The sequence below is a fragment of the Ceratina calcarata genome, unplaced genomic scaffold, assembly GCF_001652005.2.
Source record: "Ceratina calcarata isolate Rehan_Ccalc_2016 unplaced genomic scaffold, ASM165200v1 scaffold436.2, whole genome shotgun sequence".
Taxonomy (NCBI): Eukaryota; Metazoa; Arthropoda; class Insecta; order Hymenoptera; family Apidae; genus Ceratina; species Ceratina calcarata.
The window spans coordinates 363,282-377,239 of NW_017167384.1; the positions used below are offsets into that span (position 1 = coordinate 363,282).

General features: G+C 49.9%; 1 protein-coding gene across 1 annotated transcript in view; it reads right to left on the bottom strand.

The window, feature by feature from the left end:
* Positions 1-13,958, bottom strand: part of LOC108627040 (hemicentin-1) — a 202,844-nt gene that overhangs the window by 123,270 nt on the left and 65,616 nt on the right. The window contains exon 2 of the mRNA XM_018028063.2: positions 10,117-10,246. Coding sequence (XP_017883552.1) covers positions 10,117-10,246 — 130 coding nt within the window. The remainder of the gene's footprint in view (positions 1-10,116; positions 10,247-13,958) is intronic.

Sequence of the window (13,958 nt, forward strand, 5' to 3'; positions counted from 1 at the left end):
TCCTTCTATACCTTTTAGCACGTAACTATTTATTACTAACATTATTCTTCCGACGTCTGATTTCTTTTTAATTATATTATAGTATAGCCAATATATCCTTAAGGGTGCCATTCTCTATCGCTAGTAACGATAATCGCTATTTCGAACTTTCTCATCTCGATTTGGAGCCAAGCTTAGCTACCGCTCGCTCAAATGTTATCAATTAATCTGTCGAAGCTCCGAATTTTCAAGAGGTAGTATCCATATTCAAATTTATCGCGTGGTAGTCGTATAAATAGCAAAAATTATTTTCACTAGAAGCTTCGGAACAGATTTCCATGGATGACGACTTTAAGCGTCCCTTCGAGAGACGAATTGCAACCCGGTTAAAACGTACACCGTGCCTCGGAAGGCTTTTATCGCGAGCACGCCGACGCCGTACATCTTTTCGACGCACTCCGAGCACCGTCGTTGTCTACGAACATCGCTACGGATACATTCCTCGGACTCGTTTAATTTCGTTCGCATCGCACCGTTTATTTTGCCAGTCGTTCCACCCTTTCCCGCGCCTGGCCCTGCCAAGCCTTGTTTCCTCACCCTGCCAACTTTGGTCCTCGTGCCAATGGAAAGCGTAACCGAGGAACGGGAATGACCCTCTTTGCACCTGCATCTCTCGGCAATGCGGAGATCCATAACTCCTCGGTCGAGGCCAATTCGGTCGATTCCCTGAATACGTAATTGCCCGTTCCTCTTCTGGCTTCGTTGCACGTTCCTATCGTACCCTTTTCCCACCCACCCTGTCGCCTCCTCTTTTCTCCTTCGCCACCTCTAGACATATCGTCGTTATTGCGACGACGCCGTCGCCACACCGTGCGACCCGTATCCCCGAGGAGAGATATTCCAAAATACGTCCGAAGATGTTGCGAGAACTTATTAACCGTTTCGGAAACCGATACGACGGTTCGATCGTGCCTAAATATTTCAACGCGATGCGATATCGATCGCTTTTTATCCTCTTTTCCCTCCCGGCGAACAAATCCGTCGCGGTGGTAGCAACTCTACGACGACGTTCAGACCGTTATCCTCAAAGGAATTACGGGAGTAACGCTGAGCTATGCATCCCTCCTGTCTTCCTCTCGGCACTCGACCAAATAGACGCGACACCGGCGTGGCGCGACGTACGTGTACGGCTTCGGATATCGGATATATTTATTGTGAACGCGTCTGGAACGGGAGCCGTCCCGCAACAGGGACCGAAAAGAATCGATAGTTCGGTAAGGGGGACGAAGTAAGAGGCTCGCAAAGAGCGGTGTCGAGTACTCCTCGGCAAAGGGCAAACTGGTATAGATCGCGACATTAGAAGCCTTCTACCCTTCCGAGCGGAGGTGATTCGACCGTCGCAAATATCGAGTTACGATTGAATTAATCGTGATCGCTTATACTATACACTGTTTCAAGTTAAAAGTACAAACTTTCAAACTTTCTAATTATCGAGTTGAGAGTTTTCCAAGATCCGACGGTGAATTGCTCGTTATCGCGGAGCTACGCAAAACTGCTCGCATCCAGCTGTACGCGCGTTCGCGCGTATCGTAACCGATAGTCTCACCCTCAGGAACTTTCGCAATTATAATTCTTGCATAACCACATCCATGGATCACGGGTCACGGGAACGCGCGATACTGGCCTGTAAATCGTCCACCCGTTTCCGCCCGAGTAACCGCGAACGGAACAACCGTACGACCTTACGTCGACTTTGGCCAATCTCGGCTGAACTCTCGATTAGATCCACGGACTTCAAAGAATTCTGTAAATACCCGATTATTCCGACGGATTTTTTTTTATAGGTCTCGGTGATTCACGGACGTGGGATTGGAAATCCGGCTGGTTCGCCGTAAACTTCTCCGTTTCGCCGTATAAAATAAAGAGCAAAAGCTCCGGGTATCCCGCGTGGGAATCGTTCGTTATTAGTCAGTCGGCAATAAGTTTCCCTTATTGCCGCGTAAACGATGCAGTACGGCGGTCCGCCGCCGCAGAGGGAGAGTTTAAGGGCTGGTTCAGGACAGGCCGAGAAATAGAGTAAGCCGCAGACACCATGAGAGTCCAGGGGAAGGATACCCGTGCCGGGTAGAGAGTGAGAAAGGGGATGCGTTTCGAGCGAGGTAATGTACAGGCACCATTTTTAAAGTTAAGCATCGCCAAGCAACGGGATTTAAATGGAGATGAACGAGGAGACCGTCGCCGCGCGCCCTACGCACCGGTGTCCTATTGTTCCTCTGGCTATCTCTCTTCCCTTACCAACGTTTACTTTTTTCCCTTCGTTACGGTCTGTTTCTCCCTACGATCTCTCCCTCCTCCCTCGACAAGTTGCAACGATCTCCTCGCACACCTGATCGGACGTAACGACAACCCCTCACGACTCCGTCGCGATCCGTAGTCCTGGTCGTGCAAGTATCGTATTTATCCCCGAAACCCCTTCTATTTCGGCGTTCAACGATCAGTGTCGTTTCCAAACGAATTTCGTTCGATTCGGAAACGAGACACAGGAAAGTATTGCGTTACGCGACGCGGAGCGCGCGTACGTGGAATATTCGTCATTCAGCCGGTAAATTACAATGCGCCGTGTGCAGTTCATTGTACGAGTGGATGTGTCTATATACCCGCTTTATTACGTAATTTCAGTCGGCAAATTATTACAATTCGTCCCGGCGGTTTGCACTGTTAACGATGTTTGTATTATACGTACATAGGCGCTCGCGCGGTGGCACGGCGCGGCGGTGGATCGGGCATTGTACGCGTGAACGAGAGGCAAATAGTTGAATCGATAGAGAGTCCGCCTTTGGTATTCAAATCAAACACTTTGCGCGTATCTACATTTATAAACGTCTATTATCATTTCGCTGGATAATGAATCGACAATTAATTACCATGCAATCAATGGCGCAAGACCGACGACGAAAGTAAAACGGGTCGGCTCGATTCGGTTAGCAGTTAGCATTTCACTCGCGTCCGTCGCTATAATGTTCCAATTTTCTCGTCGCTTTACGCTCCGCAAGTCCGTATTCTCTCCCTGTCGAAAAATATTGAATTGCGCGATCCCTCTCGGCCATCCCGGCCAACAAACATTCTCTACGACTGATTCGAATGCGATTAATCCATTAACAATTCAGGATTATTAACATTTCAGCCGTTTCCTCCGCAGCAGAGGAAAATACCACGGCCGATTCGGTTTATCGACGTTGCAAATGAAATTAATCCTAATCGTGTAAATTTGTCGAAAATTCCTTCTCGCGTAATTGCGTTCTCAGGATCATTTAAGGAACGTGCGTACGTACGTGTTCGCGACGTTAACGGGACCTCGTACGCTATCGTATGATATCCGCTATCGCGAGCTCGGTCGACGGCGGGGGCGGCTGTGGGGAAAGGACGAAGAGGAAGAGATTCGTAATCAAGAGATCTCCGTACGCGTCTCGTCGCGTCGCGCCGGTGTCAACCGGTCCGGTCGGTCGCGACCGGTCGACCGCAGCCACTGTCAACCCGAGTAATTAATCCACGTTTCACCAGGCCTGGTACGCGTCCGACAGCACCCTAAGATTTACCGCAGTCCAATTTTACACCTGTCCATCATCCGAAACTCGCGACCAGTTACCTTTCGCTTAATGAAATCCACCCCGGTCGCTCGGTAATTATCAACGTTTCGCTCTCGAAAATTAACCGGGTCGAATGTACATTTTCGTCGTGGGCCGTAGCTACTTGTTCGGGAGAAACGATGATTAATTCGGACAGGTTCGACGTACGGAGGCCTGGAGGGCTTTCCGAAAAGATAAAACGATAAATTTCGATTATACGACGAGCAATCCGCGACTTCTATTCCGCGCGAACCAATATTTCCGAACTACGGAGCCGGCAGTTTCCGAAGGTTATTACAAGCCGCGGCCGGGCCGAGTGTGCATTACAAAATTCATGGCCGTCTTTAGAGCCGTTCATACCGCGACGGTGGTATAACTTTTGATTGAAATACAGTTTTACTATCCTCTTTCCATTTTTGTCCCGTAACGCGCGGCAATAATTTACGATCGAGAGATCGGCCCGTTATTTTCCTGTCCGCGACAGACGACAGGTCGGTCGTCGCGACGATGGAAAGATTTCGAGCTCCTCGATCCGCGAGATGAATGCGGGGACCCGGGCGCGAAGACGAGGCGGCGTCGAAAGCGCATAAAAAACAGTTGGACGTGGATTGCGCGAGCGTGAAAAACGAGCGCGGATGATGCGAGCAAGTAAGTATTCCGCTTTAATTTCGAGACGGTATTATTTATCGATCTATCGGGTAGATACGAACCGCGGAGCGTTCACGTAAACGTTAATTTCGATATTCTCCTATATTTCCCGTTTTGTCGGATTTATCGATTCCGTCTGGCTGCGGAAACAGGAATTTGATATCTGATTCGATGTTACGCAGCTGTTATTGTTACGGCTACCTGGGCCCATGATATTGCCGTCAACCTCGGTATGATTGACGCCCCGAAAACCCGGTGGAATGTAATCGCGGAAAAATAATGCCGCGCCATACGTTTCGCCTACAATTTTTTCCCTAACGAGCCGCACGACGACGGCCTTTTTCTCCGCGTTTGATTCGCCGCGGCTTCCCAGGAAATGAGGAGCGTTGCCGCTAAAACGTTTTACGAGCCGACTCCGTGCGTACCACCGCGACCGCGTTAAAACGATTCACAACCTTGCAATTACGGCCGCAACCGAATCGGCCGTTGTGCGGAATCCACGGATACGGATACGAGGGGTTGTTACACGGGTGGAGGGCTCGCATCCCCGACGGATATTGCCGATTTACGCCGGCCTTCGCGATATGCGGCTAACCTCGCGTATCATCCGGCACCTCGTCAAACCGATATTTCGAACTGGGAGAAATTTTCGTTACCGCCCACTTCGCGCGGCCAACCGGCAGATCCGAATATTCAACAAATCGAGCCCGCGTCAAGCATCGTACACGGGGAAAAACGATTAGCCAGGCGCGCCGAAATTGATTCGTTCATCGGTTGTCGCCACGCGCGACTCCAGCGTCGATTAGATTTTCAGCGAATTAAAAGCTTCTCACCTTACAACCCGACATTACCCGTAAAACTCGTCGTTAGTCGCCGTTACGAGTCGACCGGGCGTTTGATACGAAAATCGTACCAATCTCCGGTCGAATCTAAAACGTACGTAGGAGAACGTCGAGAGGCGGAGTTCGATCGCTTCGAAAGATATCGAAAATGTCGTGGCGAAATCGTGAGCACTACCCGGGGGGGCAGGGGGATCGATTTTGAGAGACTGTTACGCGATTCGAATCTCGGTATTATTCTATAATCTATTCAACGGGATGATAATGTCGGCAATGGCGGTTAGGGTCGGTCGGTTGCATGCCGTTCGGGTTGCATGCCACCAATAACCGACCCTCCCTCTCTATCCAGCCCGCTCGTTACACCCGCACGAAACCAGCTAACGCGCGCGAGAGAGTCTCGCGTTTACGTCCTCGATTACCGTTGCACGCGTTCCCGATCCGGAAAGAGGGAAAGGCCACTTCGCTCGTACGCTGCTCTTCCACGGTGTAAACGCGAGAGGAAAAGAGATACACGAGGATCGAGCCCCAGCCTCGTATACAAGGGAGGAATAGAGCGCGGGATGAACGACGACACGGTACATCTGATTTATGAGGTTCGTAAAGGAGATGGGAAAGACCGGTGGCGTGCAACGCGAACTTCTCGTTCCGCGGCTGACCGTCTTCTCCCATTGTTCGCTTGTAAGAATCCGCCTTGGCGAAACAATGCCATAAGGACGTTCTGATTTTTGAGAAACGGAAATCTTTTCCACCCGATCGTTAATCTGGTGGCAGCGGAGCGCGTTTCCCGTGCCGAGAGATGACATTCGTTTTTCGCGTCCGCGTTTCGACGATCTGCGGCACGGTGGTCCCGCTGTAACGTTGCCGCGTGATTTATACGCGTATGAACTATAGAAACGAGCGATAATTATGGTAATTGCAATTAATCAGATTTATGCCTGTTAACTATAAATCTGATTAGATCTGGGTATACATAGGTATAATAATGGTTAAATCTCTGTAAACGTACTAACCCCGATTCTAGCCGAGTACAAATTATTGTGCGAACGCAGCGCAAACCTGCGTCGCCGCCGCCGCCGCTCTCATTGTTGATCAAATTCAATGCGGCTAATGTTTACCTCGACGCGGGACCATTCGATTCTCCGCACGCGCGAAACGATCGACCACCGACACGAATCGTCGCGACCAAGAAAAAAGGATAACTGCCGATACGAAAAGAGTAGCGCACCGAACCGAACGACGGCCTCGCGGTTCCCGATTGAAATCGATCAATCGTAGCGGAACGCGGAAATTCGTGGTTCGCGATAATTGCGGGGAGCTCTGTCGAGCGAGAGATCCGGGCCAGGGCCGGGTTAGAAAACGAAAAGGGATAACGAACGAGCGAAATTTATGTCCGATTTCGAGGTCGTTTCGCGGATCCGCCGGTTACCTGGTCGAGATTTTCAAATTGGAGTTCCCGAGGGCGATAGGTTCCGACCTACGGGATCCGGAGCCGACACTGAGAGGGCAGGAATCCCTGGCCAGTTTCGACCCGGCGCGTAATCCAGGGACGAATCCCTAAGATCAACGGGGTCTGGTTTCGCCGGGAGCCCACCGTCGACCTTTCCTAACCGATTCTATATCCTGGCTATTCTCGCCCGCTGCCTCGACAACGATTCCTCCGTTCGAAAACTTCTCTCTGTTTGCCGACCACTCTATCTTTACCGTTTAACGATCGCGTTACAGGGATCGCGTGCTCGCAACTTTTCGCGCTCCTAAAACTTTTCTCTTCCCACCGTCCGACTTTCGACTCACCCGCCGCCTCTCCCAGGACCACCGATTTCGTCGCGAATCGGTTTCTCCTGTTGCGAGGAGAGATCGATATCGCCCGCAGACCCGCTAGAAGAATCGCCCACCGAAAGAATGTTCTTCCTCTTAAACCTGTGGATCGGTACTGGTTTCTTCGGTTATACTTCGATTCGGGTGGATTGAGAGTTCCGGCCCGGGGCAAACGGGGTCAGGAAGGTGGTGCGAGGTCAAGACGGGGATTACGATCTCGTGAGGTCTCCTTGGGAAACCCAACCTACGAGGCTATACATATCCATCCCATAAATTATGCCCCCGTCTAAACAGGCGGTGCCTCTATGAAGTAGCCGCCCAGAGATCGATTAACACAGCTACTCGTTTAGCAAATCGCTGGATAAATCATCCGAACCCGAGCATCTCATGATTTATAAAAATGTTCCCATAATAACGTCGAAAATCTCGAGCGTCTATTGTTTATACTCTGTTATATTCTGGCACGTGAATGGACGATCGAGTGGTTCTCGGTATAAGTACCTGTTCAGGTAACTAGGTACATACATGACCAGTAAAGTGACCGGCAATCGCTGGCGGTATTTCGAAGGGACGCGTTAGATTTATTCGTACAAAGGTTCCGCTTCGTTAACGGAGAGGGTACGCATAAATGTTTGATAACGCGGCAAGATAGAAAGCGATGGTACGGAAGGGTGCGCGTGTCGTTTCCGTTTAGAGGGTTTGCTAACGGAGACACGCGCGTGTGTGCTTAGCCGTGCGCGCATAGTTCGCATACCAACCCTTCCGTCCATGGTATGTTATAATTAGTGGACGTAGAGAGCGCACGCAACATTGATACGTCCACCGGCTTCCGAATACTTCCTTAATGAGATGGCTTTGTCAACAACGGGTTAAGTGTTCGCGTACCTCTTCAATCTCCAGCTTCCCTAACTTTTCCCAGACCAATCGATTCAAACAGTACGTCTGTCCAATCGTCTACTCCATTCGACCGGATCGTTACCCAGACATCCGAGTACACGCATCGATACGTAATAATTATAACAATAATATGCACAATGCATTAATATATTTTGTCATGTCGAATTGTTCACGGAAAGTGGTTCCTTCATTTTCTTTCCGTCCTTGCCCTTTCTCCCGTTGCGTATCGCGCACCGTTTCCCCGTGTTCGTTTGCCAGCGACGATGCGCGCGAAGAGAAACGGACGTTGAAGGTGGTATCGGGGGATGAATAAGAGAGGACCGGCTGTGAAGCGCACCGAGGGAAATCCGTGGCCTCCTTCCAGCTCTGCTCGCAATAATCGTTATTACGAATAGTTCGCGAACTACTAACGCGAAGGGAACGAGCGTCGAATGTCGGAAACGCGTGGATCCCCGCCAGAAGGATCGACGAAATCTTTGTTTCGAGAGACGAGCAATTTCGCGACTCGTCTTGCTCAAAGTCTTTAAAAGGGTAGTTTCGCTTTACAGACTCTGAATCATCGGGAACCCGGTGGCGGATCGAGATTTCGCGGAACGCCAACGTCGAAAGACGTATAGTCAGCGACGTAGTAATCGGCAGCCACGGGACGAAACGATACGCGACTAGATCGGATCGAAGGGCGTATCAATTAATCACGCGTCGCCCAGAAGTTGACACGGATCTTCTCGGGTCGCAGTTACATCGGTGCTGGTACACGGGAGAGGCGTCGCGACGGTTATCAATTATCCACCGATAAAGCTGCCACCCGGAAACCAGGAATCCGCTCCACCCACCCTCGATATTCCTTCGATCCACGATTGAAATTTATTGACACGCTATAATTACGTGCCAGGAAGTTGATTATGCGTCGTTGCGATCCTCGTTACGCGCATAGGTACCTGCGCTTAACTGCACTATGGACGGAGAGCAGAGCACCGGCAGAGTGAACGAGACAGAGAGAACGGATGCATGACGTCTGTCCTTTTGATCTGCCGCGAACGAGCAGCAGCCGCGATTTCGCGGAAACTCGACTCTGTACGAAACGATCGTAGCTCTCGACGTTGAAAATTCGTGGGGAAAATAGAGCGAGGTAAATCGATCAATTACTGGATGAAAATCCGACCGTGTCGATTACCGTTGTTCCTTCGAAACGTCCGTAACACTTTGTAGAACAACGGATAGTGGACAGCAACGTATTAATCGCTGGGTATCCAGTATTGCGGCTTGTTCTGGCACGAGGCCGATTGAAAAATGATCCGGCGTCGAATTCTGCCAGCGAAAGAGTCGACGCGTAGTACGAGTGTGCAAGTTTAATTGCTGAACTTTCCAGACTATCGCAGATTACGGAGAATATTGAAAAACGGTGGTAATATCGCGGTCGTGCTCTATTTTCATCCGTTCGCTTCCATTTCTGCTATCCTGCGAACGTGCACAGGGTGGACAATCGAAGCGTTACAGTCACACGTATGTAGGACGTCGCGACGGTCTACCAGTCACTATTCTGAGCCGAACGTCGTTTCTTTCTTTTCAGTTCTCAAGCGCGAAAAATTATTCCGAGCGGTTATGTAACGGCATTTAAATCCCGATACCGGGAGGAGTGTTCTTTCTGGATTTTCAGGTTCATTAAGGAAAACTACAGAGGCGCGGTAGAGCGACATAATTGTCAATTAAAACGTTTCGTATTTCATCGGCCTCGGAAGATAGAATCTCGACGGAGCTTTTAATTAATAGCCGTTTCAATTAAGGAGGCATCCGGTCATAGCGGTTTGTCGCACCTGGCCGGGTGACCATGTATGATGATCCGTCGCGTGGGAATTTTGCGTTTCGGGCGAAAGAATAGAATCGAGATTGTAAAGAGAAGCTCTATATGAAAAGCCTTGGAGACGGCGTTCATTGCGACCAGCTCGGGAACCGGATAAACATCGCGGCTGCGAAACAGAATGTGGAAAGGAATTTTCGGAGTTCGAGTGGCGAGCGTGGAGCGAGTTGCGAGGTGGGTTTAATAACGCCAACTCACTATGGTGTACGTAGGCACTCCATGCGCGCGTACACAGCATCGCGACAGAAAAGAGAGCACGACCAAGCCATTTTACTGCATATTAGTCGTGCGAGCCACGGATTCCTGAACCGCCGCAGATTTTTCGTTGGCGCGACCCAGAAATCAAAGCTGCGCTACGTCGCTATACGTCGCTATCGCGATTTCTCTCACGCATCCTCGAGTTCTCTGCTTTGAATCGCGAATCGATGATCGATAGCTGTTTTTAATTACTCACGTATATAGAGGCACGCCGGCCTCGTCCTTGAACCAGAAAACCATGTGCAGAGTGTCGTCCCCGGGTGGAGTGATGTCGCATGGCAATTCCGCTGGCTTTCCTTCCACGACGCTGATGTTTACCAAAGGCACTGCGAAACGGAAAGAAAAAAGTTGATACACTTTTGATTCGGAAATTGAATCGTACCTATCCGGTAAAAGTAGATACGGAAATATATTCGTCGAGGAGAAAAAACGCGACCGAGAGGAGAGGGAGTTGTATTTCTCGATAGCGGAAATACAGGCATTCCGATGCGAACAAAATCGAAGGTGGATGACGTTGGCCAGCGATATGTAAAGCGCATTCGGTATAGGATTAAGAGATCCGCTTATGAAATTCGGTCCCGAGCGACCACGACCGTAAACCAGCCGCAGGATCGTGCTCGCCGAAGACGATCTTACCGGAGCTCGGGGGTAAGTGGAAAGCTCGAGGGTCCGATCGCACGGAAAGGGCAATTCCTTCGGGAATTTCCGGTAGGCTATTCCCAAGGAAACGAGTTTCCATTCGATTCGGTCCGCTGCTTTCGTTCTCGGCGCTGGACGATCGAAACAAAAATCGGAGCTACCTCGTCGAATTTTCTCTCGTTCCTCGAGTCCTCGGCCTTGGGACGATTCGCCGAACTCGATGGGTCGCGGGATAAAGAAAAAATAAATCTCAACCTTTTACGCGTTCGCCGGTGATGCGACGCTCCTGATTTCAACAACGGCCGGCGTACTCTTGAAAATCAGAGCCGAAAGGATTAGCGCGCACTTCGTATTCATTTCGCCGTTTCCCTCGGGCATAAATATCGCTTAGGGGTGACTGTTTATCATATAAACGCCCGGGAGATAGGTACGGTGCTCATTTAAATTCTCGGTTTTTCGAGCTAGCTGCATGCAACAAGCGACGGCGCGGCTGTTCGCGACGAACGTTTCTCGGGCAACAAATGCGACGACTCCTCGAGAATATCGTTCCTGGATTCGTTATAATTTCATGCCGGCATTTCGCGGGTTTCCCGGCGATTTACCATTTGCTTTCACGCCCGGCGTAGTAACGGGTGTCGCGACCGTTTCGGAATTTTTCATAACCATCGCGCTTCTCTCCCGGGTCCCGCGGAACCCGGGGTCTAATTAGATTAGCCCGGCGTTGCTCGCGGACATCGTAGAATTAAGCTAAAACGAAGAGAAAGAAAAAACGACTTCGGGAGGGAGAAGGCGATTACAACGAAACGACCGCGTAATTAACGGAGGCCCGGACTAGCCGTGGCACGAAAGCTCGAACAATCGAGAACAGGTGCAGGGCGTCGGCACCGATTCTCGAGAACGGCAATGGGAACGGGGGCAGTTTACTCTGTCGATTTTACTTATTTACGCGGTGTTTCTACGTCGGTGGACGCGAAAGCGACCGCGACGCAGCCATCGATCAGCCGCGAATAGCACGAATGCGCCCTCGTGTGTAGTTTAAATACCAGAGAAGCCTTGAAAGCCGTTTCGATTAATGGAATTCCGCAACACGCCCGCAATTAACCCTCAAAGACCCGAAGCGAGGCGGTGCGCGCTGGTCGAAACGTCCAGCGGTGTGCTAATGGCGGACCCGGGGCCGGAGCTACGGCTCGCGTTGCATTCGAAACGCATTTAATGAATTCGTTATCGATCGGCAAATCAACCGTTCGTCTCGTTTTCCCATCGAAGACGCGCGACGTTGCCACCAAAGGGAAACCGATGGAATTTCCGACGTTGTCCCGGGGTCACCGACTCGACCGAATCGACCTTTCACCCTCCACGATCGTCCCGACGACTTAATTAAACCCGTGTCAGATTCCACTAGTCCGACGCGCGATCACCGTTCCGAGCGGCGACCAAGTAGTACAGGATTCGGTATATTCTATGCCACGTGGAACATCGAGCGAAAGTTTTCTCGGAAAGTCAGGGTAAAGAACGAAACTTTCCAGCTGGCCCGAAACTTAGCGTCATCGTTGATCACCGGGAGGCGACAACCGGACCAAGTATTTTCATAAATCTTTCACGACGACGTGCGTCGATCAATCATTCTAATTTCTGATCGGTCTGTATCAAGCGTTGATTCGAATTCGAGTCGCGGAACACGACGATATCGATGCAAATTTCACAGGGGTTGCGTTCAGGCATGAATCCGGTCGGCTCGTGGTTGTGACAAAGACTTTGTTCTCTCCTTGTTTGCACCGTGCAAGGCGACGCAGCTGCGCGCATCTCCGATTTTACGATATTTTCATCCGCGGAGGCTATCACAAAGTGTACCCGACAAACTCGTAAACGAGAGAAAACTTCGAGAGAACTTGCCGTCGTGGATCGTTTCATCGAGTAACGATGTAATGCGTCCAACGGTGGATTACCTCTGTTACGGTGAAAATCAGGGGCTAAGTAAAAGTTGTTTGCCCGCGGAGGAACGAAGAACGCGGGAGTCGAGGATAAACGTAGCTGCATTCTCAGCGGCGTACAACGTAAAAAATCGATGATTTGTCCGGTCGTAATGTTTTCGAAAGTAGTAGACGACGAGAGGGGCGTCGCGACACGAGACGAAACGAAGGGATAATGGGGTCCGTTTTAACGAGGCAAACGTTACGATCGTCAAAGCGACCCGTCTTTCTCGCAAATTAACTCGAGTCGGAGGACCGGTTGTTAGTCGCCATTATGCCGGCAATTCGCGTAGACGGATGGATGGATCCGCGGCGAGGGACTGGAACCGGGGCTAGATACGTGTACGCGTACACGTACGTAGGAGGGAACGACGAGTCCGTTATTTACGGAGAGAGTCCACCCCTTTCCACCTTTCACCCTTTCTCCGTTTCCCTTCCAAGGACGGCAGAACCCTTCAACGCGTCGAGCACTGGACCGTTTAACTCGCGTTAAGCGACATTGTCTACGCTTATTGTCGCGCCCTTCCCCGTGCTTCTGCCCGTTCCGAAACTAGAGGTGGTTTTCCGGTTTAATGTAGCGAATTACAATTGCGTTAGCGTACTGCAGATCGATTCATTTAATCTACAAGAATAGAAGAATAGAAAATAGGAAGAATGACGTTTCGAGATCTAGTTCTCTTATTAAATTTTCAATTTGAATTACGATAAAGTGTGTTCTAAACCGGGGTTGGGAGCTAAGTTAATTTAATATTTCCGAAAACGCTAATCATTTCTTGGGATTGATAAATGCCAGAATGTCATCTTTGTCGTGGGAGATTGAATCAAATCATAGATTCGAGTAAAAATGTTCTATTGTCCCGGCGTGGCCAGGCGCGGCGTGGAAACTAGGGGCTCGAGAAGGAGGGCGAAAGGGAGAGAACGGAGCTTACGCTTTATTGCGTATTTACATATTTTCACCGATTTACCCCTCGTCGTTTCGTAAAATCCAACGTCTTTATAGGGGTCGCTGCCTTTTCCACGACGCTTCGTCGACACTTTATATCTTTGAATTTTTGCGACAAAGATTTTCCCCTCGGTTCAAGCCTCGCCTCTCCCCCATTATTTTTCAATAGTACCGAGCGAGTCGGATAGACAAAAACGAAGCGGTAAGCGAAAGGGACAAAATGCATGGCAAGAAATCACGGACACAATATAAAAAAAACAATAGGCTCATTCATGGTGTCGGTTCCTATGATCTCGTGACCAATAGACTTGTCATATTGTTAGTTGTGCTCTAATTTGAAAGGAAAACCACGATTTTATACATTACAAAAGCGTGGGTTCAACAGACTTAAGGATGTATTGGCTACACAGTCAATCCCAAAAGTTTATGTACCTTAGAAAAACGCATTTCCTATAATTAAAAATAGTGCATTTTTCTTCTAATTTC